The sequence below is a fragment of the Caretta caretta genome, chromosome 8, assembly GCF_965140235.1.
Source record: "Caretta caretta isolate rCarCar2 chromosome 8, rCarCar1.hap1, whole genome shotgun sequence".
Classification (NCBI taxonomy): Eukaryota; Metazoa; Chordata; order Testudines; family Cheloniidae; genus Caretta; species Caretta caretta.
This window is the reverse complement of record NC_134213.1, coordinates 31551761-31579413: the sequence shown is the minus strand read 5'-3', so window position 1 is coordinate 31579413 and position 27653 is coordinate 31551761. Positions and strand designations below refer to the sequence as shown.

Sequence of the window (27653 nt, the reverse complement as noted above, 5' to 3'; positions counted from 1 at the left end):
AATTGCTGTGCTACCCACTCCCAGCAGAAGGGGAAAGAAGAGGATGTGCTGGGAGTTTCAAAAGCACTCAGTGCTGGCCTAATTCTATACCCTTGAAGTCAATAGGAGCTTTATCATGGACTTCAGTGGGAGCAGAGTTAGCCCAGCATTTCTGAAACTTCCACCCTCTAGGTTAGTGAGAAATTACACTGAATATTACACCATTTACAGATCAGTGAGAAGCTCCACATCAGAGACAGCAGGTCCCTGTGTCCCCTTTGTCTGCAGGTGCCACTCCCCACAGCTCCCATTGGCTGGGAACTGAGAACCCTGGCTACTGGGAGCTGCAGGGGGTGGTGCTTGTGGACGGTCAATGTCAGCAAAATGTCTTGGGGCCCACAATCAGATTACCCTGATGGGCCACATGTGGCCCACGGGCTGGAGGTTGCCCATCACTGTCCTATCAGATCTCACAATATACCTATTTGGGCTGGGTCAGAACCACATGACTACAAAGCCCCTAACAAAGACCTGCTTTTGCAGGAAGCATCATTAAGGAAGAGTGCACCACTGGATGATTCCCCAGTTTGGCGCTAGGAGGCACCTTCTGACATCGGTTGCATGAGAAATAAAACTGAGGTCCTGTACATCCCCTGCAACTTTTTTAAATCTTAGAGGCTTGGGAGATAGGTCGGGTATGAGAGCCTAGAGAGAAAAAAAATTCAACTGAGTTTCAACTCTCTCTCTTGTTAAGCTTCCTCAGGGTTTCCTATTGTAAAAGGATATTCATTTCCTATGCTAAACTGCTGTGCAGTGTTATGCTCTGTGTAAATGTTGATACACTCCATCACTTCATTTGATGAAGAGATGAAACAATCCCTGAGTGCTGGTGATAAAATTTGGTATCCTGCAAGATGAAAGACAAGACCATGTAAAAAACACAAGCTTACTACATAACTTATTGCATTAAGTTATGTAGTATCTAATCATTGTCTGTGTTTCACTTGCATATGGCAGGAAGAAGAAGATGATTATGAAAGCCCAGATGAGGAACAGGAACAAGATGCTGATTATGAATCACCAACTGATGAACCAGGACATGACAGTGATGATTATGAACCTCCTCCATCCAACAATGACGTAGCACCCCATAATGTCATATTTCCTGCCAAGTCAATTCCAAGCAACACTGAGTACATAGGTAACTGGTGCAAAATGTAATTTTGGAAGGGATGGGATATTTTAGGGAATTGGTAATAGAATATAAAGCCTTTTACTAGACCTCTTTGTGGATTTTCTAAATGTCTTTTCATGGAAAGATGCAAATTTGTGGAAACTCTGGGATGTTTTCTGAGACTGGCAACTAAGAGAGTGAAAGCATTAAACTTCTGGTCTTATCACATTGAGGTTTAGGCATATTGAAGGGACAACTTAGGAGTTCACTTTGCTGGATAGAGGCCTTATTAGTTGTAGGCAAAGCAGTCTTAGTGAATATACATGTTAAGTTAAGCACATGCTAAAAAATTAGTCATAGAAAGAAAGATGCCAGAAGGTTTGTTTCTCTAAAACAAAAACAAAAAAACAAACAGGTCACTGAATTTTGCCCTGGTCTTCAGTAGGATGAAGGCTGAGACTTTTGTTTGGGATCTGCATCAAGATAAACACACACTTCCCCCCATTTAGTTTGGTGTTACACTATGTAACTAGTGCAAGATACAATACTTACACCTATTTTCATTGTAATTTTATATCGCTTCTATGTGGAGTTGACTTGATCCCAGAGCATATTGTGCATACTTTCATCATTTTCTAGTCCTGATTCTCCATTGGCCTACACCTGTGAGGTCATTTACTTCGGTGCAAAACACTACCATCTGGATTGGTGTATTTTATACTTACTTTGCCGTGGTGTGAATGAATACATAAAGTGTAGGCCAACAGACAACTGAGCCCGGGGTGTGTGTGTGCACGTAATACCAGAGTGACATTCTAGTCGTCAGGTGTAAAAAGAACAGGGAAAGTAAAACAACCATTGACAGAGTCACTATGGATTTATAGAGATATAACACAGCAAAATTGGATTCTTCATGTAATGTAAAATTACATAACCATAAACTAAACTTAAGAATGAAGATCTAATCAGAGAGAAAGAAAAATAACCTTTTTTGTGTTTAACTGTTCAGTCTGTAATTTTTATTTATTTATTTTTTTAGATAGACCCACAACGGCTAGACCATCTCCCCAGCCTCCTATTCCACCACAGCGACCTGGCCCATCCCCTGTACCAGCATCATATGCGGGTAGAGGCACTCCTGTATGTTTCTTTTCTTAAAGAATATGTCATTTGTTTCTGTTAGCATTATGTCCTAGAAGGTCCAAGTATAACTCCATGTCCAACATAATGATTGTGTGTGTACAAAGAGGAGGGAAATTATTTTGGCTGTAAGAAAAATTATTTTTTGCTAAAATGATTACTTCTTTTTTGTGGAACAAATATATGGAAATTGTTTTATACTGCAATGTTGCCATATACACTGGTAATTAGTGACCATTTGCCAATTCTCAAGAAAATGGTAGCCTTTGAACACCTTGTTTAGCACTACTCTGGCTTTCCCCAGAGGGCTTGATCTTGAAAACTGTCACTTCCATGGCAGTCCCATTGAATTTGGCAGCACTCCATGGAGGGGGAAGGGTTTACAGGATCTGGCGCTGAATGAGATGGAAAGGTAAGAGCACTGAACTGACTCGCCAAAGACAACAAGCAAAGTTAAGGATAAAGAAGTGTCATTGCCCTCCCCTGCTGAAGGCTGGACAGCTTTCTTAGATACACTCAGAATTTGTCAACACCCACTGGGTTAACAGAACTACCCTTTTCCTAATTTGGCAGATTAAGGCTTTGATCTTGCAAGCCCTTGAGCTGGCTATACAAATTTTCTGTATTCCAGCACAAATGTGCATGAAAGCTATATATGGATACAAGTAAAACTAATCAGTAAGCACTGAACTCCCTACTGAGTGGTATGAAGTCTGCTGTACTTCTCCCCTCCATTACTTGGAAGGCCATACAATGAAACTCTGGCAAGAATAGGTGTGTCTGAGGCAATACAGGCTTAAGTGCAATCACCTTAATCGTTTTCATGAGATACGCAGCAACACATTCCTCTTTGGTCTCAGTCCTGCCACTAGGAACTTGACAGCCCCTGACACAGCAGCTCTCTCCTTAATGCAAGACTAGGCTCCCATGCTCTCCTTGATCTGCTCATAACTTTTGACCTTGAATTTATGTGCACAAAACTCTTCATCAGGAGTTAAGCAAGACTATTCTAGCTACTCCTCCCTCCTGCCCCTGACATGCTCCCAACCTGCCCTGGAATGAACTCTGCACTAAGGGTTTCCTGCAAATGGGCAGAGAGATGACAGGGACAATGCTGCAGTTGCCAGAAAAGGCCTTTTACCTGGATAGTATTCTGCAATGGGTGTGGCGGTGGAGGTGGGGACTCTAATGGCCCTTTGGGCTCTAACAGATGCACAGGTTGACAGCTGATTTTAGAGATGTGTTCAATAGCCACAGAGGATAAGACAAAAATCCTTGAACTCTGGACATGCAGAAAAGACTTTAATCATTTGAAAAACCATTTGTTTTAGATGTCACCCTATCCTCCTCCATCAAGCAATAATGATGTGAATAGAGATAAAAGTGCCAAGCCTTTAAAACGTAAGTGAAAATATTTGTCTGGGTTTTTTTAAACTATGGTACAATGCATATTTTCATGGTCTCCAGCTAGAGCTGTTTTAGTGGCTCTATCCCCCTGTGATGGGGTGCTCTACTCACCGCTGGATGGCACCGCCTCCTGGCAGTACTGGGAATTTGTTCTGCCAGACCGACACCCCTTCTGCGGTTGCACTCCATGTCTCTTAGCCTGCAGCCCCTCTCTGGCTCCAGGAGCTCCTGCTTCTTCTTCTGGGGTATCAAAGCCTTCCAGCACGAATTGTCCCAGGCAGATCGCTCTTCACTGCCTGGTCTGTGCCACTTCCCCAGTGGCTGGGAGGGGAACCCAATCCCATCTTGTACTCCAGGTTCCGGCCCAGGGGTCATCTCATCAGCAGCCAAGGTATGCCCTATCCCACACCTGGCTGCTTTCCACCAAGCCTCTCTTATCTTTCTGGCTCTCCCCACCAGGTTTGCCAGCCCAGATTCCCTCCTTACAGGGAGTAACTGCAAACTATTTCCCTGCAAAGTCTCCCCACTCTTCTGGGCTTTATACAGGGTCCTCCTGCTCCTGCCCAGCTGAGTCTTGTCTCTAATTAATCCCTGCTTCCTGGCTCCTACTCCAGATGCAGCCTAAGCAGTTAATTGGCCTACCTGGTCACCTTAACCCCTTCAGGCTTTGTGTGGGGTGGACACACCCCTTGCTGACTCCCCGAAAGCAATGAAAAAATATTTCCATTGATAATAATCAAAATTTACAGATAAGCAGAATTTCTTACATTGTCTAAGAACTTAAAGTTTGATTTAAGGATATTTACTTTGTATATTTGACAATTTGTCTTTTAATGGTTATAAAGCTTTAACTTTTTGAATGTCAGTGTCTACCATCATTAAATAATTAGTTTGACCCCCCCCCATTGTCTGACATCCCCCATAATTTTGGGCAAATGAAAATTTAAAATCAATAAAATATTTTAAAATGCTTTAAAACATTGATATTGTCCATCAACTTTATAAAGAAGCTAACACAAAATTCAGCCAACCTTAACTATTAATTATGACCCCTAATTGTATTGCTTGCAACTCTAAGAAGGGACACCAGATTGTGACAGATACATTATATTAGCATAATATTTTACACAGTATTTATGTTTAGCCCCAGCTCCTTCTATAGACAGACGTACAAAACCCCCACTGGATCGTCCTGGGCCGACGTTTGAAAGAGACAGCCCAGCAGCAGGTCAGTATCTGTTCATGCTAAGTTCATCTTGCACCAGAAAAGGTATCAAAACCAGACCTGGCGAGCCTCCACTATTTCACAGAACTTATAATGAATTATTTAAGTTTTTTTGAAGTGTTGTTTTTTATTCTTTTCAGGGAAGAGGGCAGTGTTTCCTGACAAGGTAAGAGGCCATTTGGTTGGTTCTTATTGTACCTGGATCTATTTTAAAATATATTTATATGTTCTTATAACTTTTCCTTACTGTTTTACAGCCCATGGCACCACAACTAAGGTAAGACATTAGCCTCTGGGTGACATACACTATCAGTATTACCAAATTACATTGCAGTAAAGAGCATTTGACCTTTGCTACACCATCTCTCTCTTGTATTTTAGATCTCTGGGAGAACAGTTAGCAAAGATACAAAAGCCTCCCATACCACCAGCCGATAAACATGAAAGAGGCAATCCAGTCCCTGGAAGGAAGCCACCACCCGTAAAGTAAACATTTATTTTTAAATGTTAATACAACTATATTTAACTATTTTCAACAACAATCTGGAAAACACAATTAGTCAATGTCGGTAGAGACACCACTGCCTAAGAGTGTTGCCCACTTATTGTAATGTGAAAAAGCCCTGCCTTTTTAAGGGCCAAACACAAATACAGCAGGGCTTGCCTCATCCGAAAGCAGGGCTTTAGAGTGGAACTTGGAGCAGAGGAGCTGCAGGTTTTTGCCTGGAGCTGGAGTGGAGACAGAGCACAGCTCCAAAACCCTGTCTGAAAGGCCACAGTTAAGGCCCAAAGTACGGCTCACTTCAGCCAAGTTCCAGAAGAGAAGAGGATGGTATCCATGATTCTCCCATCAGCTCTAGTCTTCTTCCTAGAAAGACTTATTTTTCCTCATTATCCTGACTACCAAACTCAACCCCCACCTCCATATCCCTTTTATGATATGGTGGAGGGAGAAGGCTTTCATTTATTCCCCACAACTTGGCCAGCTCTGTCACCCTGCAAATCCCTGAATTCTTGACAAAAAACTTCCTTTAGCAAGAGCTGGCCTTTCTTACACAGCTTCTGGATAGGGTTGTATACCATATAAAAGAAACATACTATGAGGTCTGCTAACCAACCAGCAGCCAAAATGCTAGGAAGGAGGCCAGATATCTTCATACAAGCCTGCCCTCAGCTACGACAGTGTGGCTAAGGACTCCATGGGAACAATTAATATTTTCATTATTCAGTTGAAGTTTAAGGCCAGATACTCAAACTCCATTTCTGTGTGAGGAAAACAGCAGGTGCACTATTTCACTTGAAATGTAGATCAATTAAGCCCCAACCATGCAATAAATTCCACACAGATGGACCCCTGAATCTCTGCAAAGCTCATTACAGGATCAGGGCTTAGACATCCAAGTACCTTCTTGTGGCTGCAAATCAAGAACTTATATCTAAATGAGCAAAAGAAATTGCTGATTAAAACTGATACCCATATTCATTTGTGTCTGCAAAAACTGACATCAGCTTAAGTCTCAGCTGAAAACATGGCCCACTGTATATATGGGTAGAGTATCATTCTTTCACACTTTCTACATCTAAAATTCACATTTGGTTTCTTCACCTACTTCATTTTAGGCAAGGCTGGCCACCAGAAAGAAGATATGATGTAAGTATATTTCAGAGCAAACACTATTTTACAATTAGAAGATTTTAAAGTATGTGTTACAATAGAATTAAAAAACTTGCATAAGCTGGTAGTTCTGTTTAACATGGACTAGTTCCTTTACATACTTATGCAATAGAACCTCCAAGTTACGAACACCAGAGTTACAAACTGATCGATCAACCACACACATCTCATTTGGAATCAGAAGTACGCAATCAGGTAGCAGAGATTAAAAAAAGCAAATATTGTACAGTTTATTACTGTGTTAAATGTAAACTACTAAAAAATAAAGGGAAAGTTTAAAAAAAGATTTGACAAGGTAAGTATGCTTGTTTTATTTAAACAAAGTTGGTTAAAAGCAGCATTTTTCTTCTGCATAGTAAAGTTTCAAAGCTGTATTAAGTCGATGTTCTGTTAACTTTTGAAACAACAACCATAATGTTTTTGTTCAGAGTTACAAAATGTTCAGAGTTACAAACAACCTCCATTCCCGAGCTGTTCATAACTGAGTTTCTCCTGTAGTTCCTACTTAGCACACAGCTTCACTTTCAGTCAGTTTCCTCCATACAAATTTGCTCCAGGACAGTTTAATCCCGGATATGTTATTTTAGATATTAGAGGCATTATAAAGAAAAGGCAGAGTGTCAAGGCCCAGATTTTTTTTTCTAAAGGTACTAGTGATTTTGTATACCCCAGTTTGAGGCTCCCCCGACTTGACAGATCTTAAAGGAACTTCAGAGTGCTGAACTCCTGCTCTGGAAACTATGACAATTTACCTCAGCTGAAGTTCTGTCCTCCGACCTCTTTAAGCTGTTTCAAGTTATGCACCCAAAAATTGATGCACCTAAATCACTACTCACTTTTGAAAATCTAGACCTGTGATTTCCTTGCCTCAGTACCACAATTAAAAAAAATGAATTTGGTGTTTCACAAAGACAATGATATCAATGTATTAGGTAAATGTAGGCAGCCCGTCGTGAATTACCTGCATACTCAAAAAATCACCTACTTTTCTATTGTAGCTTTTGTAAAGAGATAATATTTTTAAGAGTTATGATATTATAAACCTCTTAATGTTCATTGTTGTTGTTTTTTTCCCCTCTCTCCCCAGGAAGAAGATGAGTGTAAGTGCTTAAATTATTTTACATTCTCTCTCTCTGTTAAAAAGCTCAAATGAAAGACTGCACAGATCTATTTATAGTTACTACTGTAAAATAAAAAAGGTAGCACAGCATAACTTGACAGACTGTAGGAATCTTCAAAAATGTCACACAAATTTAAGTAATGAAGCCACAAAAAACAGGAAGTTGGAGCATATCAACAATTTCTTCCAGTCAGCCAGTTACAAGACACCAGTATTTTCTACGCTTATCTAAATGTATTACAATTTTATAACCATTAACTTAGTATATATCTGTACAAATATTTCCATGGAGCACCTAAAAAGCAGGAATGAAAACCTAGTGACCTCTTGATCTACTATAAGATAATTGGCCAGACCCTGCTTGCATTCTTCCAACATATAGTGCTATCAACTTCATGTGAGGATAGTCCTAATGACTCATGTGAGCAAAGAGTAATATTTGGCTCAAATAGTAATAATAATAATAATAGCATTTATAAGTTATCCCCCCTCACAGTTCCTGAGATGCTGTGTAATGCTTTATAACAAAAATAATGTATATGGACCAAAGTTGTAAAATTCACTTTTTGCTTTCCAACATGCCAACGTCTAAGGTTGACTATATCAGAGTTTTGGTTCATCCCATTAAAAATTGAGGCCATTTACACAATTCTGATCTGAATTCACATTCTGAACCTCCACCCCTATTGCCAATCCAACTTGGGCTGAGAGTAGTGCCAAGGAGAGCAAGTTTATCACGCTATAGATCTTTGGCATGGTAGCCCAATTGTCTGCTGACCCATACAATGAAGATGGCATCAGAACACAAATCCCTGAGGCGGAGGATGCACAATAAAGAAGTCTCAAATCCAAGGGTCAGCAATGTCATGGCAGAGAAAGCTGACTAGGGGACTTTGTCTTTAATTTTAGTGTAATATTTTAGTTAAGGGGTTTCTAAAGCTGGACTGTAGCTTATCTAATGTTTCAGAAACAAACACGATAAAAAAAAAACTTGACATTTTCTACTGAATTTTCCACCTCTAAAATGAATACACAAGAATAAACTATCTACCATCAATAAATTAATATTCCAAGACCCAGTATATTGTTCTGAAGGGCTTTTTAATGACAGACTGCTCCATTGCTTGTATCTGATTAGATAGACTGCCGTCTGCAGTGTGATAGTATTCGTTCACTTCACCCCTTTTTACAAGCTGCTTTTACGAGTACCCATGGTAACCTCACGCTAATATTTTTAGCTAGCTCTCTTTTCCTCTTCACAGCAATCCCCCAGAGACCAGCACAACAGCTATCTTTGCCCCCCTTCAGCTCCAACACATTCCCTTCAAGGACTGTCAAGCCACCCCCTAAACACAGTCCTTCAGGATCCAACAGTATGCCTGGATCATATGCAGAAAGGTTTGTTGCACTAGTTATTGTCTCACTTATTTTGAGCTATTACTTGTTAAGGAATGAGAGTGTATATAATGCTGTACAAGACCCAAAAGAACACATGATTACTACCCAACGAGTTTAATATCTACAGGCCAGATCCTTAGCTCCCCTCTGTTTGCTTTGGGCTGTTTCCACCATCTTAGGGGAATCCCCCAGTGCTGTAAAACCATGATACCCAAGACCTTAAGTCTCTATATAATCCAAAGATACAGACAATATATATCAGGTACACTAGGATGCTCTCTTAGTTCTACATTAAGAGAGGAGTCTATTAGGACCTCTTTGGTAAGAGCTACAATTAGACACTAATTTTGGGTCCTTCAATTTTTGAGTGCCCCGCTAAAGGCATTTATCTGTTTCTCCCATTCTTTCTCTACCTTGTCTATTGAGATTGTAAACTCTCTTGGGGGCAGAGACTGTCTTATTATACATCTGTGTAGTGCCTATCTCAATGGGGTTCTGATCCCAGAAGGAGGATTCTAGGCATTACTGTAGCACTTGCAGTTCCCATTGACTTCAACTGGAATTGTGGGTACTCAGTCCCTGTTTAAAAAAAAAAAAGTCAGGCCTTAGGTGTCTACAGCTGGACATCCAAAATTAGATGCCTCTTCTTAAAAGAAGAGCTTGAGACACTATGATAATATACATTTTAGTCAGAGCCTTTTTTGCAGAACATCCAAAGAGAGGTTCATTTGGACACTGGAAAAGAGGAGCCCTTGGCAGTGGGTTCTTAGGTGAAACTTTTCTGGGAAAAAGAGATAAGATCTGATAAACTCATTGTTGCCTTTGGCTGCTGTCATTTTGGGACTGCCATGAGAGCTGGTTTCAATTATAGAAATTTCTAACAAGAAGCTGAAAAGGCCTTTGTAGAGCTTATAAAGTGGGGCTGAATAGTTCAGCAAGAGCAGAACAAACAAACTAAGCATAGATGAGGCTAGAAGTGTGAACTCAGTCACTGGCACAGCTCTTGTCAAGTTTTTGCACCTCCTGGAACTTGAATGTTTGAGTGATGCTTGTTCTTCAGCCAAGGCGGGGGCTGGGGGGGAACGACGACACAGAAGGGGGGAAGTTTTGGGGAAATTCCAGAATGAGTAACAGTTTGTAGTTTTGCTTCATATACTCCCTTTATGAGGAAAGAGCTTGGGAAGGGGTCATGGGTTGGAAACCCAACAGAGATATAGGTTCTAGAGGGAAATTAGGTTCCAATTGTACTGATCTTGAAATGGTCCCTATAGGAGTAGTAGTGCCATGGACTGTTCCCTGCCCCTCTGCACCTTATCTCCGAGTGCCAGACCTCAAGGAGAGTTAATAGTGGCGATAATTACCATGTGAATTTTCATACAGGGCAGACCAGGATGTCTTTATCTGTCATGGGTGCTAAAAAGAAAGAAGGGTGGAACCCTTTGGGGACATGCACTATGTATGCTTCCATCTTTGTATCGCATGTAGCACAAAGGGGCTCAGGTCTGTGCCTCTGGGAGCTGCCACAGTATAAAGTATTAAATAATATAGTTATAGCAACATACCCTATGTGTGTTAAACTTCAATTTCATTGATTTCTTTAACAGTACTAACAGCCTTTCTTCAAGCGGATCACTACCACCACGCTTTCAGCTAGGTTTGTATTCTGTGCACCTGGATTTCCACTCCAAATGTAATGAAGTCTTACGGTTGCAGCGCATGATATCTGTCATGGATGCTCAGCTTTTGGATTTAAAAGCAATAAAAAACTATCAAATACAGTGCTTAAAGTGGGTGGGTGGGGGAAGGCACATTCCCACCCCACCAGGAGTAAAGAATGCATTTTATTTTCATATTAGATGCTCTGGTCCATCTCTTTACTCCTGCAGCAGCAGCACCAAAAAGGTCTCTGAGGAGCACACTTTAAGTATTGTTTTACCAGAACTGCTACTCCCAAATTATGATAGACCCCTAACTTTTTCAGACCACTTTAAACATTGGTTACTTAACTTCTTTAGTTCATTTAGTCTATGTTTAAGGTGTTTTTTTTTTCTTGTTAAATTTTGGCAATGCTGTCTATACAGTTAAGGCACTGACAAAATTTGATATAAATGTTTGCTTCACTAGAGCTATAATTTAAAAGCACTAGTCTCAGATTACTATCTATTGACTACATTCATGCTGAAGGTCCCATGTGATTATATAATTCCAATAATGATTTGTGTGATGGTAGGGAAAAGCAATGAATGTTTCAGATCTGTATAATGCTACACCAATACCTGGGCTGGTCTGAAAGACATTTCCAAGGTGAAATTAAGTTTGTCTCAGCTACATATTTAATTCGCAAAAAATACTGTAATTAAAAATAAGCAACATTGAAAATCATGATCTCTTGGCATAACATTCAAGAATGTTCAACACTGGTAGCTGTTGCCATTAATTTAAATGTCCAAGGTTTCCACAAAGGAAAAAAAAGCAGCAAATTTTTTCTCTCTCCAATACAATTTTATAAACTTGTAGCAGAGCGACCTTGTGATTTGTAACTGTAGAAGTTTAAAGAAAAGGAGGACTTGTGGCACCTTAGAGACTGACAAATTTAGTTGCGCATAAGTAGATTTGTTAGTCTCTAAGGTGCCACAAGTCCTCCTTTTCTTTTTGCGGATACAGACTAACACGGCTGCTACTCTGAAACCTGTAGAAGTTCAGGTTAGCTGTAGCTAAGGTAACTGAAGATACTGTCATAGTTAAATAATTGAGATAGAGTTCATCGTCTGTAATTCCTATTTCAAATACAGTTGCCTTTGAGGCATCCATAGCTCCTGAAGTTCCATTAAAGTCCATGGGAGTAACCCTCATGTATACCGAAGATGAATTTGTCCCATTACATAAAGAAATCTAGGTCAGATTCTCAATTGCACTAAGTGTGAGTATATTTTTCACCCACTTTAAGGCCCCTTATGCTGCCTGAGTGGTGTAAAGAGGCCTTGGTATTACTGAGAATCAAAGTCCTAAACTACACTCTAATATCTGCTCCATAGAGTAAGTTTTATCTTTCTGTTTTTAATTTAAATGTATTCTGGAACTTTAAAGGTAACATCAATAGAGCTCCTTCAAAAGGCCCAGCAGATGGCAGACCTCCATTACCAATTCCTAACAGGCAGATTGTGCAGCCACCAAGCATGGATGAAGATGAGGTATAATAATGTGACTCAGAGGTAGGGGGGTATAGAGGGTCAAGTGCCCCCCCCCCCCGATTTTGCTTGGCCTGGAGGAGGGGGAGGAAGAGGGGCTCCCTTCTCCTGTTGTACCTGCCCAGTGACATGCTCAGCCCGTCCCTCAGAGCTGGTCCAGGCCAGGAGCAGAAGGGGCAGGACCAGCCACTTCTAACACTGGCCACTCAGGGTCTCATTGCTCTGTGCAGCATGGCTGCCTGAGAGAAAGCCCCTCTCTCCACAGCCCATTTTTGGCTCACTCAGTCCATCCCCCAGCACTGAGCCCAGGCAGGGGGCAGCCCACCACTGCCACCTCCTCCCAGATGGGCTGTCTCTCAGGCAGCTGCCGTGCTGCACACAGCAGCAACCCGTAGTGACTGGCTTCAGCCACATGAGAAGCAGCTCCATCCTGCTCCTTGCCCGGGCTGGCTGCCAGGGAGAGCAGCCGACATGCTGGGGGGAAGGCACATCGGGAGAAGGACAGAGCGCCCTCCCCACCTCCTGTTCAGGTAACTCTGGTGAAGCAGGGGTAACAGGGCTGGGGGGCTCACTGGCCAGAGGAGATGTGTGGGGCAGTCACATGTCATCCCTTTTAGATTGTGGCCCCGAGAATGGGGAGGCATGAATCATCTATGATGTGACAGACATTAATCCTAATCACTTTGCACAGCAAATCAACTAAATGTGAGATTATGTTTTTCCTAAATTGGTTTTCTAGTCAGCAGTTATTCTTTGGTAAACACTGTTGCATTTGCTGCTGGTTTGCCTTGCGATGTCCAACCTTTGTTCCTTACTTGGTCTTCACCAAACAAAAGAGGAGTGAAGATACAGCAAACACGTACAGTGAAACAGTCAGAAGCTATAGTGAAGTTTACTAGACCACTTCCTGTCTTGCAAAGATGTGCTGAAATACCCGCAGATGGTTTGGACTCAATTCTCCTCTCAAATAAACCAACCTAAAATGGGTGAGAGAAGAAAATTCGGTCTCTCCGAGTACAGTCCTACTCTATATTTCTTTGAAGACCACCTCCACTTAGCACCTGATTTTTGCTAATGCGTTGAATAGTCATGTAAGACAGGTCTGTGTGTGCATGGGTTTGGTGCTTGGGAGCCCACAGCAAGCCACAGTTCTAAACTCAGCTGATGGTAAAAATAGGAGAGACCTAAGATGTCTGTGACTCATCTGGACATAACAAAAGAAATGTTACAGGAAATAGAATGTTTACCAAAAACCTAAGGTCCTCACTTCTCTGGTTTCCATGGTAGCAAGGTGGCAGCATGTGCAAACACCTTCAAAGAGTATTGGAATGATTAAATCAACTTAACAAGGTCAAAACTAAAAATGCTCATCCCTGTATCTGGAAATACACTACTTCCCCTTCCCCTCCTCCATTTAAATTCTTCTCTATTTCTGTGCATGTATGTTTATAACATCGCATAAATTAATTCACTGACACCCAATTTTCTCCTCTTTCCCTCCCAAAAAAAACAAAACAAAACAAAAGTTTCAGGACTCACTGAATGCAGAGTGGTATGTTGCAGACATCAGCCGGCAGGAAGCAGAAGCAGCTCTTAGAAATATAAATAAGGTACAGTGTTAGCAGTTACCCTTAAATGGATATAGATATACTTGGCACATTGTTTAAATGGTTTGTGTCCTGATATATGTCTTTGCATTCATATAGAAAAAGTGAATGAACACAACTTTTACATAAGGAGATTCTAGTCCAGATTTTCTCCAGGCCACTATCAATGTACCCGCAAAATGTCATGGCACATCCTATATGTGTGTGTGGAGGGGGAGAGGTAGTGGTGGTGTACACACACACACACACACACACCTGCATTTACCCAAACAAAAAGGTACTTACACAGACTGATTAAGCATACAGTGTTCAGATTGGCAGAGCATTACCAGAGGGCTATTAAAAACTTGGATCAGTAAGGAAGAAACTAACCATACATGGGCACCTTTCTTAAACTATTCTAAAAATAGTCCTCGTTTACAGACAGCCCACCAACATGAAGCAAATACTCACCAGTAACCACACAACAAAAACACTAACCCAGGAACCTATCCTTGCAACATAGCCCGATGCCAGCTCTGTCCACATATCTATTAAAGTGGCACCATCATAGAACCTAATCACATTAGCCATGCCATCAGGGGCTCTTTCACCTGCACATCGACCAATATGAAATATGCCATCATGTGCTAGCAATGCCCCTCTGCCATGTACATTGGCCAAACCAGACAGTCTCTATGCAAAAAGATTAAGTGGACACAAATCTTACATCAGGAATCATAACATTCAAAAACCAGGAGGAGGAAGTAACAGACTTAAAGGTGGCAATTTTGCAATAGAAAAGCTTCAAAACCAGACTCCAACGAGAAACTGCTGAACTGGAATTAATTTCGCCATGTTAAGTATCCTCACACCTTCTTGTCAACTGTCTGAAGTGGGCCATCTTGATTATCACCACAAAATTTTTTTTTCCTCCTGCTGATAATAGCTCATCTTAATTAATTAACCTCTTAGAGTTGGTATAGCAACTTCCACCTTTTCATGTTCTCTGTATGTGTGTGTCTGTGTATGTATATATATATATATATATATATATATATATATAATCTTCTTACTATATATTCCATTCTATGCATCTGATGAAGTGGGCTGTACTCCACGAAAGCTTATGCTCAAATAAATTTGTTAGTCTCTAAGGTGCCACAAGTACTTCTGGTCTTTCTAAAACCACAGTTCACACGTACCATAAAGACTGAACTCACCCCCTTCTTGGGGGTGGGGTTTATTACAAAGAATACAACAAAAAACAACACAGGTCAGCTCAGATCCAGGCTCAGTTGATGTCTAAGGATTATTAAGCCCATACTCTAGATCAGTGGTGGACAACCTGCAGGCTGCATGCGGCCCGTCAAGGTAATCCGCTAGCGGGCCGCAAGATAATTTGTTTACATTGACTGTCCGCAGGCACGGCTGCCCGCAGCTCCCAGTGGCCGCGGTTTGCCGTTCCTGGCCAATGGGAGCTACGGGAAGCGGCACGGGCCACGAGGACCATAATGGTAATATAATTTTTATATGTAAGATGGAATAATGAGTGGGGAGAGCTTCACATGGTAGGGAGCTCAATAGAAACTTTTGTCTCCAGGAGGTAAGATCATCTATGGAAGAAACCTGCATCCCTCTAGCTAATCCACTTTTCCTAAAGATATTTTAAACCAGCACTCACTGGGAGGGGCATATTTCATTTCCCCATTTCCCTCCCATTCACTCTGATAGAAAAGGCTCCAGTTCCCCTTATGCAGCAGGTTAGAACATTCCAAGATTGTCTAAACCTCTAAGTGTAGTAGACTGCATCCCTTTCAGCTTTGTACAAAAGTCCCCAAAACACCAATGGGTTTCACCTTTTGGGCTGAAATCCTGGCTTCTCTGAAGTCAGTGGAAGTTTTGCCAACAACTTCACTAAGGCCAGAATTTCACACATAACATTTTGCTAAGTGTCCCAAAATCAGAGTAATTTTTCTCTCTAAAATTACTATTACTGCATCTGAACTAGCCTTTGAAATGGGACATTTTAGATAACAGATTGCAAGGCTTTGTTTCTGTTTTGCTTCTTTCTTTAAGAAATTAGTCTGTAGTTGCAATTGTTCTCTTTCTGAAAAATTAGAATCCAGAATGAATGTGCATTTAGAAACAAACTCTGCATTCTACTTACGTGGTTGCTATGTTGGTCAAAAATTGATTTGATTTTCATGTGCATTCTTTTAGGATGGGACTTTCTTGGTGAGAGACAGCTCAAGAAAAACGTATACACATCCATACGTACTGATGGTATTATACAAAGATAAAGTATATAATATTCAGATTCGTTATCAGGAGCAAAATCAAGTTTACTTGTTAGGAACTGGCCTGAAAGGAAAAGAGGTACAGTATGTTTCTTTCTTTGCATCATCCCCTCCCCCTCAACCAGTGTCCAGCAGTTTTACCAAGAAGAATGTCACTTAGTTCACTGAAGGTATTCCACATACAAACTGGTGCAGTGAAGAGCAGAACTGGGCCCAGTGACTTAAATTCAAGAAAAACTGATTGCCTTATAATACCTCACAACTTCACTGGGTGAGTGAAATTTTGGACAAGAATGTTCCATGGAGATATCCAAGATGGGAAGACCAGTACTGGAAGCAAATGCTGATGCAGTGGTAGATGACCTCATGGTCTATTCCAGTACAGAATTTATCCAAAACTTAGTCACAAGAGAGCATCAAATAGTCACAGTCTAAATAAATAGTACTGCTTTAGCCTGAGAAGTAGTGAGAATCCTAACAACACCCCCCAACCGCCTTTGTTTTTAATCCACAGGATTTTTCTTCAGTGGCAGATATTATTGATTACTTTCAAAGAACACCCCTTCTGCTGATTGATGGAAAAGACCGCGGTTCAAGAAACCAATGCAAGTTAACATACGCTGCAGGATCTACTTAGAAGAAAGCTTAATGTCTGTGATCAACGGTCTACAAGAACATACAAACCTCATGATATTTCCATTTGTATTCAGCTAACTGAAATTATGGATTAAAATTCCTTTTGATTTTAATGAAAAAATATAATTCTCATTTTAAAGTGTGTTTTTAAAAAAACAGATTTGCAAAATACTTTCTACAATGTATTTATTACTCTCCATTGTTCATACACTGCATGAAAACTCTACATGAGAGTGATGTCATTTTCCAACCTTCATCTCACATGTGAAGTGTTCTCCATTCCATATTGCAGGATCACATGTGGTTTACACAGCAGAGAATTACATTGCTTTCTTACAAAGCAAAGCTATGCAAACTATTGTTCATGTCGAGTTTATGGTACCAATTACATTAAGCTGCAAACTGAAATCAATTAATGTCTGTATAATGCTTGTACAGTACAGAGTAACTGCTAGTGACTGTTACCTGTATTGAAAGATTGTATTGTTTACTTTGATATATTTTATATAAGTTGATATAAAATTTAAAAAACCGTGTGTAAATTAAGTCAATAAAAATGCCATATGTCACAGTCCACTTTTCAGTAGAGACCTGCACTTTAGGGCTACATTTATTATAATGGTAGGAACTATGTGACTTGTTAGTTTAATGGTCTATATGGTATATGTTCCTTCTTCTACATGATCTAGAGACAACTTTCATTCCCAAATCCGTCCCTGCATAGATTGGGTCCCAAGAATGCATAACCTTGCACCCACTCCTTTCTGCAAAGAACAGGCTCTGAAAACGGCAATGTAACTGGGTCTCACCGCATCTGGTGATAGACCCTGTCTCTATCTCAGTTTCTTTACTCTCAGGGTTCTCAAAAACTATTCCTGACTTTTGTGCATATCAAATAAACACCTCTCCCAGAATCCAGTACATGAAAACAGCTCAACAAACAAAGACAGACATCCAACGCCTAGCATCAGGTCTTACTCAGGGAGTGAGATCACATGGCTCAGTCACCAATTGTACTCTCTTGATGCGGGTCAAGAGAAAATTAACTTCTTCTGACCATCAGTAGGAGCCACAGGCTGGACCCCTAAACAAATGGCATCTCCCTTCAAATACCTACCTGTACTGGCCTGTCCAGACTACTTTCTTCTAGAATGACCCTTCCTCAGAACCTCCTAATTCCCTCTTCAGGAATTTTGCTCCTGTCCTTCAGGCCTTACCTTTAGCTAGTAAGCTCCAATCAGGCTTTTACCTTTAGCTGGTGTGGCAAACCCAGGTCCAGGTCCAGGTCCCTCTGCTGCTAGGTACCCTTCAAGAACCTCCTTCCTTCCTGGAGGTCTATCTCCTTCCATCCTGAGAAGACTCACTTTTATATAAAGCACAACCCCTGACTACCATCATGTGATGTTTAGTCACCTGACCAAGCCACAGGCTTACACCCAAACTCATTACCCAGGGAGTAGACAACCAAGCAGGGTGGGGCTGATAGGCTTGGGATAAGTGCCTATTCCACATTCTTTATGAAACTGACATTTTCTGTCTTAAAATATAAACTGTAATTCAGAATCAGTTATAAATATTAGGCCCCATAGTTTTTCCCACTGACTTAATAAGGAACAGGGCGGGTCCCATTATTTGTCTAAGATCTTATATTTAATTCCATTTTCTGGCATGTGCATGGTTTGAGTCTTGCTTCTAAGTTTGTCAGCCTTACTCCTCCCTTAGTATCTTGTAGCTGGCTGCATTAGGGGGTCACTACAGGCAGAGGAATGGCTTTCAGGAAGTCACCTGCTATTTTACTCATAGCTATAGGTTTGTAGTGAGGACGACAGTTGGGCAAATAAAGCGTCATGCCATTTTTTTCCCTCCCTGTGCTGTTTTCTTGCCCTTGAGCTCATCTGGGCTTAGCACTACCTTTCCAAGTTGGGAAACAATGATCTAGCTGGTAGTAAATAGTTCTAATTTTGTTACCAGTTGGTCTCGATTCAGATCAGTTAACTTGACATGAAATACATCATATCCTATAAACAATTTCCTGAGCCATCTAGTTTCCCATGTCACTGTTCTCAGCAACCTCAGCTGTTTAATAAAAAGGGGGATTTTGGAAAATGTATAGGCTATGGACCAATTATTTGCCTTTTTATTATTTTAGTTGTTTCTGAGTTATTCAAATATTTGTTTTTCACATATTGAAACATTCTTCAGATACTACTTTTCATACTCTGATAACACAGAATGTCATATTATAAAAGCTTCAACCAGAGCAGAAAACCATGCTGAAATTTTAATGGCTTAAAGAATTGGTAATGGAAGCATCAGCATGGAACTTGATGGAATTAGGTAATTCCTCAAAATTTGTTTTCTTTTCTTCTACCTCCCTTGAAACTTTGGTCTTCACAGGATGACTGAAGTTCAAAGTAAGGTCACAGAGAAGCAGTTGGCTTTGCACTGTTAGAAAATACAGTATACAGTCATGAACATTTACTGTATAATAGGTATCATATGGGTCAAAATGTACTGTAGAGGTTTGTTTTTTTTTTACTGTAGAGTATTCATCATTCAACTCTTCTGTAAATTAAAAGGATAATAGCATTTCTCCAAGGCATTTAAATACAATTTGTTATTAGTGTATTACTATATATCTTTTGTTAGGAAGCTATGGTATGCACTTGCTAAAGAATTAACTGTTATCTAGCAGGACTTTTCCATGTTTGGTTAATATTAGCCTATTTTTGTACAGTAAATATGATTTTATTAATTTTTCACTATAAGGGGACAAATTCTTGTTTCATAAAATAGAAGGAACAACATAGTCACAAAATCTGCATGAGTTCATTAGCAGCTGTGAAATGTACTCAGAGGTAAATAAAAGATAGAACAGATTATTTAGCATAAGTAGATAGATATATTTCAAGGGACCACTCAAGGTGAAGTGGCTCACTAACAATCCACCAGTCACGGGAGGGAAAGAAAGAGGGGGAGGCAACTGGGGGTAGTGAGGGGGGCATTGTTAGTGGGTTACAGATTGTTATAGAAAGCCATAATTCCAGTGCAAAGACTGAATAGAGACACTGGATATAACAATCCATAACCCCACCCCCTGCCCTCGCCTTAGTCCCCCCCACCCGCCCCAGGCCCTGCTTCCTTTCCCTCTCCCATGACTGGAGAGGTGTTAACAGACCACTTCATCTTGAATGGTTGCTTGAAATATGTGTTAAGTACTACTAAACAATCCTTGTATTTAGCTGACATTCTGAGTACATTTCCCAGACCCGAAGAAGGGCTCTGTGTAAGCTTGAAATCTAATCTCTCACCACCAGAAGTTGATCCCGTATTATCTCACCCGCCTTGTGTCTCTAATATCCTGCGACCGACATGGCTACAACAACATTGCATCAAACAATTCAGTCATTTCCCCATTAGTTTGATGATAGATACACTCAGAATTACCATTTAGCTTCTTCAACTCACTGGACATTTTATCAATATTTCTAATTGCAGTTTCCAGGCTGAACTGCTGGTCAGCAACATCACTCTTAAACATCTATAGGAAACACAAATAACATCAGAATTGGTATTATATATGTGCAATCTTTGAGCATTAGTAGTTTTGAATTTTTCATTCAATTTTTTTTTAAAAAGTGCATTTTTGAAAACGAGAGACATGCAAAAAAATTTTTTTAAGTGTTCCAGTTTTCATCAAAACCAAAAATGTTGGTTTTATGTTTTATGTTTCCCATCAGGCATGACCACTTTTTCTGTTATTCCTTTTTACAACTGGATGCAATAGAATGAAAATTGCCCAGGGTTCTCTCTCCTCCCCCTAAATGGGGTTAACTTAAATGTTCAGAAAAAAAAAAATACCTCTTTTTATTATTTTAATTAAAACAACTTAGTAGCAAAAACACGTAAAAATCAGCAAGATTCTTATGAGGTTTTCTCTTTCATTTGTCTGGTTTAAAAATACCCCATTGTGAGCTTATAAAAGAAGAATGAGAAAATGTAGTGCCAAAAGATACTTAATACACTGAAAGCAAAACTTGTAATGAAAAAACAACAAGGAATCCTTGTGGCACCTTAGAGACTAACAAATTTATTTGGGCCTCAGCTTATCTACACTGGCAATTAACAGCGCTGCAACTTTCTCCATCAGGGGTGTGAAAAAACACCCTCCTGAGCGCAGCAAGTTGCAGCGCTGTAAAGCACCAGTGTAAACAGTGCCACAGAACTGGGAGCTATGCCCCTGGTTGAGGTGGTTTTTTTAGAGTGCTGGGAGAGAGCGCTGCGCCATGACCACACAAGGCATGTTAAAGAGTTGCCGCTTTAGCATTGCCAGTGTAGACTAGCCGGCTACCACTCTGAAACTTGTAATGAAAAGGAGTACTTGTGGCACCTTAGAGACTAACCAATTTATGTGAGCATGAGCTTTCGTGAGCTACAGCTCACTTCATCGGATGCATACCGTGGAAACTGCAGCAGATATTATATACACACAGAGATCATGAAACAATACCTCCTCCCACCCCACTGTCCTGCTGGTAATAGCTTATCTAAAGTGATCATCAAGTTGGGCCATTTCCAGTACAAATCCAGGTTTTCTCACCCTCCACCCCCCTACACACAAACTCACTCTCCTGCTGGTAATAGCCCATCCAAAGTGACAACTCTCTTCACAATCTGCTGCAGTTTCCACGGTATGTATCCGATGAAATGAGCTGTAGCTCACGAAAGCTCATGCTCAAATAAATTGGTTAGTCTCTAAGGTGCCACAAGTACTCCTTTTCTTTTTGCGAATACAGACTAACACGGCTGTTACTCTGAAACTTGTAATGAAAGTTAATCCTAAATTATACGTATTAGCCACAAGATGGAGCCATTACAAAGTTAATATAGACAAGAGAAATTAAATATATTAATGAAAACTTATACCATATGACAGATGCTTATTAATACATATAACTATCCTGACAATTTTATAGCTAAGATCCTACTACTCATTTTTTATCTCCTGACCAAACTTTTTTTTTCTTTTTTTAGTTTCTAGGGGGGAAAGACATTTTTTGAGAAATAAGAGCATTAAACCATTTGAAAGTAGCAAATTTTAAGACTGTTCCAATTTTTAACTGCCTGTACTTTTTTTTAAACAGAGCTGCTTCCAGAAAAACATACACAAAAAGAAATTTCAGATGCATTGATTTTTTCTTGTCATTCTAAGTTTATATATAGTTTGTGAGAATCACCTTGGAAGTATAACAAAGTGTAATAATTTATTTGGAAAAGCTCTGGGAAGTTTCCTAAATGAGCAATATGTTTATGCCACCAAGCGTTCTTAGGTGATAAATTGCAACAATAAAAACAAACTTACCTTTAACATAGATGTTTTGTCCAGTTTCTTATTCCCGCAAGCTGGGGACCTTGTTATCATGTAAACATCATTAACCAGCGACAAAGGAGTACTAAAGAGAAGGGGGAAAGTGTGCCTCATATTTTTGCAGTAAAGTAAAATATCCTTGCATTGCAGAGACAAATTAAAATGTAGGACTGGGTAACACTGATTACATTTTTATTTTCATTAGTGTCATTTCAAATGAGTGGGTACCTTTTTTAAATAAGAAATCTTTTACTTTTCTAAATCTAAATGTTTCTATTAACTGATTTGGCCTTCCTTTAAACTGCTACGAGTTAAGGACTGACCATAAACTACTGAAAAGGTACCTTTGCAGTAGTTTCAGCCATGATCCTGAGATCAAAATTATGAACATTCTGAAGGTTGGTCTTCAATTCCTCCTACAAAATCATAAAACACTAATAGTCTGTGTTTATATGACACCTTTTATCTAAGAATCTAAAAACATTTTACCCAAATGGGTAATTATCACCAATTTACAGATGGGTAAACTAAGGCACAGAGAGAATATGTAATTTACCCAATGTCACAGAGCAAGTCAGTGGCAAAGTTGGGAATAACCACCAGATCTCCTCAGATCCAGCCTCCTGGTCTAACCACTAAACAACACTCCCTCACTTTGACATTTAAGTTTGTGTTGTGTGTCATCACTGGAAACAGAAAATTTCATGAACTTGTGGGGGGAAAACAGGCCTGTTTTGATGTTCATGAGGTACCTATATGATTCACAAAGGCTATACATGGTGAAAGGACACGGATTTGATCTGTGCAGGGCAGCCAAAATGCACACAGCCCTGTTTTGATGATCACAAGAAGCAGGCAACAATGAGATGAGAGCCCTGTAGAGTGTTTGCAGAAGGGCTCAATATGAACACGAAAAACCCAATGCCAGTGTTTGCCTGAAGGGAGTCCCCCTGTATGGTCTTGGTTTGGGGATCTCCTAGTCAAGACTCTGGGATATATATAAAATCAGCGAGGTGTAGCTGCAGGGAACTCAGACACAGCCCCACCTCACACACGCACAAGCTAAGGTGCAGCACAGCGCCCTGAGTGCTGGCTCCCCAAAAGCAGGAGCCCTCTGGCCTGAACGTCCTGCCCCGAGGAGAGCCCTGTTTGGACCAAGTAAATGCCGGGAGTGGCAGTGCTGGACCCCTCAGCACTCCACCCTGGGACTTGCACTCCTTTGTCCACCCTGCTGGAGCCCGGTAGCTCCCCAGCAGGCCTGAGCCTCCCCCAAAACCCAGTGGGAGACTCGCCTTTCTCCACAAAACAAGATAAACCTGCTGCCACCGGAAACAGGAAGTGCCATGGCTTCCTGTGAGCCCAAAGCAAGGCATGCTGGGAACTGTAGTTCAGCTGACAGCTCTGGGCTGCTGATTCAGCAGTTTTGGTGACCTCTAGGTGCCAAGCAGCTGCCCCTCCCCCAAACTGCACAAGACCCTGTTTGTACCTTGAGCTGGGTCCAAACATAGCCCTATATACACAGCCTTTAGGGGACACCTTTTCAAGCTGTTCTATAAAAGGTGTCCCTTTTTAGAGGACATGTCCCCTTTTGAGAACATGAAGGCCAGACATTTATTTTTAAGTAAATAAAAACTGATATTTTCACTTAAATCAGACAACTTCAAGAGATGGGGTTTTACAGGGGCTGGGGAGGAGGGGAATAATAAATTTTGCAGGAGGATTAAAGAGGGAGGAGGAAAGGTAAAAGGGATAGAGGAGGCAACTAAAGAACTGTGTTAAGACTGGACGTCTACAGAAAAAGTTTCATCTCATCGTATTGAGACATTATTTATATTGAAACAACAAGGATTCCGGTGGCACTTTAAAGACTAACAGATTTATTTGGGCATAAGTTTTCATGAGTAAATGATCCTTCAGATGCATCTGAAGAAGTGTTTTTTTACCCACGAAAGCTTATGCCCAAATAAATCTGTTAGTCTTTAAGGTGCCACCAGACTCCTTGTTGTTTTTGTGGATTCAGACTAACACAGTTACCCCTTGATACTTGATTATTTATACAGAAAACCAGACTGGCCTCTGGAGATTTGGAAGTTGTTGCATAGTACAGCAGCTGACTCCTTAGCGATAACCAATTATTTTCATCTCTTTACACTCGCACAGATGTGTGTAGATTTCATTTATACTGATTTCAGACCTTGTCAAGGACCTGGCTTGGAGTAAGACAAGGAAGGCACTTTGCTACATTTCATTATCCACACTGTTATAGCAAATACCTGGCTTCCACCGAAAACAGCAAGAATTGCTAACACAGACACACAATGGCAGAAGGTACAGAGCAAGGAGGGTTCAATCACTATTGCATTGCAACTGGTGTTCAAACGTTAAGTATAGAGGGATTCATCCTTTCATGGCTGCTGTTCTCTGAGGAACGGGTAAACACTGGTTGTGTAGTACTTGTGGCCAGTGACACTGCACAATCACTCTGAAGAGGAATGATTGCTAGCAGCATTGCTCAACATATGTCAGGCACTAGTCAGGCTGATCACTGTTCGTTTTCACTTCAGGCTTCCTGCTTGGGCATTAGTGGGAAAAGGGATCATTGGTGCCTCAGAGGAGATCGAGCATGTGGAATTTCTTGTGTGTATACTAAATAGACATACAATGAGAGGAAAAGGCAGTTTGTGGTTTATATACTTTATATTCTCTCTCTTCCTCTTTCTGCTGTATGTTTTCACAAAGTTTTAACTTGGAATGAAAGTGCTCTAGCATGACAACAGTGAAAGCTAAAATACAGTACATGTTAGAACCCCACTTCTTTGTGTTGAAGAGCAAGTTAACTGTTAACTGTTACTGTAACAGAGAGAGACAATACCCTATACTGCTCAGCCTGAGGTTTCTTTGAAGCTGAGAAATGTAAAAGAGGAAACACTTCACACATACACTAGTTCCCATACTACAATCTTGCAGCTTAAGGTCCCACAGAAACACCCGTGCAAGTGAATTAGTCTTGTCCTTTCTGTGGATCTGTAAGAAAAAAGACAGCTCCTTATCTCAATCTTTATAGAAGTTGGTGATTTTTCTGGAAGAGTCCATGAGTGTGGCAATCTAGTGTGTGCAAAGAAAATATAGGTGCAAATGGAATGTGAGGATTTCAGTGAGCAAAACCTCAAATACAATACAAATTTGTGATATGGGATTCTGAAATTTCATTTATTAGTTTACAGCTATAATATTTTCTTTAACAAGACATATAGCACAAAGCTGAAAATGTTCATTCTAATAATAATCCATTCAGAAATCATTTAAAAACTTGAAAACACTCCACTTCCAGAGTAAAATGCATTACAGGTAGGTTCAATGCAGCAACATAATTAAAATGAAGGTACATTAATGCCCATGTTCCTATTATGAATTCCTGACATGAAGTACTCCCTTTTAGAAAACAAATTGTTTAGATCTTGCTGGATTTTCCATTTATTCATGAAGGATGGAATTCACAAAGTAACTTATTTCAGAGTAGCAGCCGTGTTAGTCTGTATTCGCAAAAAGAAAAGGAGTACTTGTGGCACCTAACAAATTTATTTGAGCATAAGCTTTCGTGAGCTACAGCATCCAATGAAGTGAGCTGAAGCTCAGGAAAGCTTATGTTCAAATAAATTTGTTAGTCTCTAAGGTGCCACAAGTACTCCTTTTCTTTTTACAAAGTAACTTAAGTGCCTCACTCACTTTGAGATCAATGAAATCAAGCATCTGGTGCTTATCTTCATAATTAGACTGCTAATTGGCAATTAAAAGTTCTAATTCTCAGCCTCAGACTGAGAATTGCCAGCCAGATTGAACATTAACTCCTTTTTGAGGAGACCGTGAACAATAATAGCGAAGTATATGAAGAAGAATATTGAGACTCCATTTTGATATCTGAATGATATGACCAAACAAACCACTAGTAAAATATGCTGTGCCCAGTGAGTGAAAAAACATGTAAATGATTGTCCAAAGCCTTTACCCACCCACTGCTAGACAAATACTGTCTGGCTAATGCCGTCTGTCTGGTTTCTAAGCCCACAGCAACATCAAGCTTTACAATCTCAGTAGCAATTTCATTTACTTCTGCACCTCCACCTAAACAGGTTACATTAGAAACATCCTGTGTCTGCATTACAGTTGACTGTTTTCATTTATATGAAAATATTTTTAAACAGTATCAATACCATAGGCTTATTTTGTGTAGTCTGTGGATTCCTCAACATTTGCATATAAAGCTGTTCTGAAGTTGCTTTTATATTTTAAATGGTACTTTTCAGTTTAGGTATATTGTAATTTAGGCTCAAAAATATCTGGCACTAAATGTGTAAATTATTTAATGCACCTTAAGACAGAAAGATGCAATATTTAACTATAGGTGTATTCTTCAGTTGAAAATACCTACTAATATTTTCCCTGCTTACTGCACAAAATTATGTAGAACAGAAATAATTTCACTTACTCTGCAGTAGCATTGCTAGCTGTAGCTTCATTTTTACCTTGTACTAATTCAGGCAAGCAACTATGGCTCACCATGATTAGTAGGAAGTATAGTACATTCTGCACAGGAAACCGTCTTAGTATTAAGCCACTGTAAGCTTTGTTTCCTTGGCGATAGGAGCACTTCACTCCTCTGAAATTAACTCCATAGACAGGTATGTTGTGTTACGTTCCATACCTCGCCACCAGTCAGATGAATTCCACTTGTGCAGCACCAGAGAAATTATGTCTACACTATAATCTCAGTAAAAAACAAATAAAAATCTCACTTAGTGTTTTTTACATGACTTTGAACAAGATTAATGATTTCTAACAAGTCACTAAATTTAGCAGAAGATATTGAAAGGATAAAATAGCGTTAAGAAAACCTCATGTACTACATTTATATTTAATCCCTGAATAGATGCACAATTCCCACTCCATCCTTTTCCGTTTAAAGAATATTTGTCAAAGGAATCAATTTTGGAGTTCACTACACGAGTCCCTTCTAATCCTCTTCAAGCACTTCCATATCAAGGGAGATTATACATTATTTTTCCACTGAACCCATATGTCATAAATATAAAGGGAAGGGTAAACCCCTTTGAAATCCCTCCTGGCCAGGGGAAAGCTCCTCTCACCTGTAAAGGGTTAAGAAGCTAAAGGTAACCTTGCTGGCACCTGACCAAAATGACCAATGAGGAGACAAGATACTTTCAAAAGCTGGGAGGAGGGAGAGAAACAAAGGGTCTGTGTGTCTGTCTATATGCGGGTTTCTGCCGGGGATAGACCAGGAATGGAGTCTTAGAACTTTTAGTAAGTAATCTAGCTAGGTATGTGTTAGATTATGATTTCTTTAAATGGCTGAGAAAAGAATTGTGCTGAATAGAATAACTATTTCTGTCTGTGTATCTTTTTTGTAACTTAAGGTTTTGCCTAGAGGGGTTCTCTATG

General features: G+C 40.1%; 2 protein-coding genes across 3 annotated transcripts in view; one reads left to right on the top strand and one right to left on the bottom strand.

The window, feature by feature from the left end:
• The window catches only part of LCP2 (lymphocyte cytosolic protein 2), a 52028-nt gene extending 34629 nt beyond the window's left edge, over positions 1–17399 (top strand). Inside the window, exons 7-21 of one of the 2 annotated variants that reach the window (XM_048861652.2) lie at positions 997–1180; positions 2193–2293; positions 3625–3694; positions 4845–4928; positions 5066–5091; positions 5183–5202; positions 5307–5411; positions 6546–6576; positions 7688–7700; positions 8983–9118; positions 10723–10772; positions 12206–12309; positions 13833–13916; positions 16116–16271; positions 16707–17399. In XM_048861652.2, the coding sequence (XP_048717609.1) occupies positions 997–1180; positions 2193–2293; positions 3625–3694; positions 4845–4928; positions 5066–5091; positions 5183–5202; positions 5307–5411; positions 6546–6576; positions 7688–7700; positions 8983–9118; positions 10723–10772; positions 12206–12309; positions 13833–13916; positions 16116–16271; positions 16707–16829 (1287 nt within the window). In that variant the 3' untranslated portion in view covers positions 16830–17399. The remainder of the gene's footprint in view (positions 1–996; positions 1181–2192; positions 2294–3624; positions 3695–4844; positions 4929–5065; positions 5092–5182; positions 5203–5306; positions 5412–6545; positions 6577–7687; positions 7701–8982; positions 9119–10722; positions 10773–12205; positions 12310–13832; positions 13917–16115; positions 16272–16706) is intronic. The other variant, XM_048861653.2, reaches the window with a different exon arrangement.
• Positions 17400–18949: 1550 nt separating this feature from the next.
• C8H5orf58 (chromosome 8 C5orf58 homolog) lies at positions 18950–26760 on the bottom strand. Its single transcript, XM_048860831.2, has 4 exons — positions 26683–26760; positions 22191–22281; positions 20276–20369; positions 18950–19273 (listed from the first exon to the last, which is right to left on the bottom strand). The coding sequence occupies exons 1-4, from the start codon at positions 26754–26756 to the stop codon at positions 19110–19112; spliced, it is 423 nt and encodes a 140-aa protein (XP_048716788.1). The 5' UTR covers positions 26757–26760; the 3' UTR covers positions 18950–19109.
• Between the last annotated feature and the right edge of the window lie 893 nt (positions 26761–27653).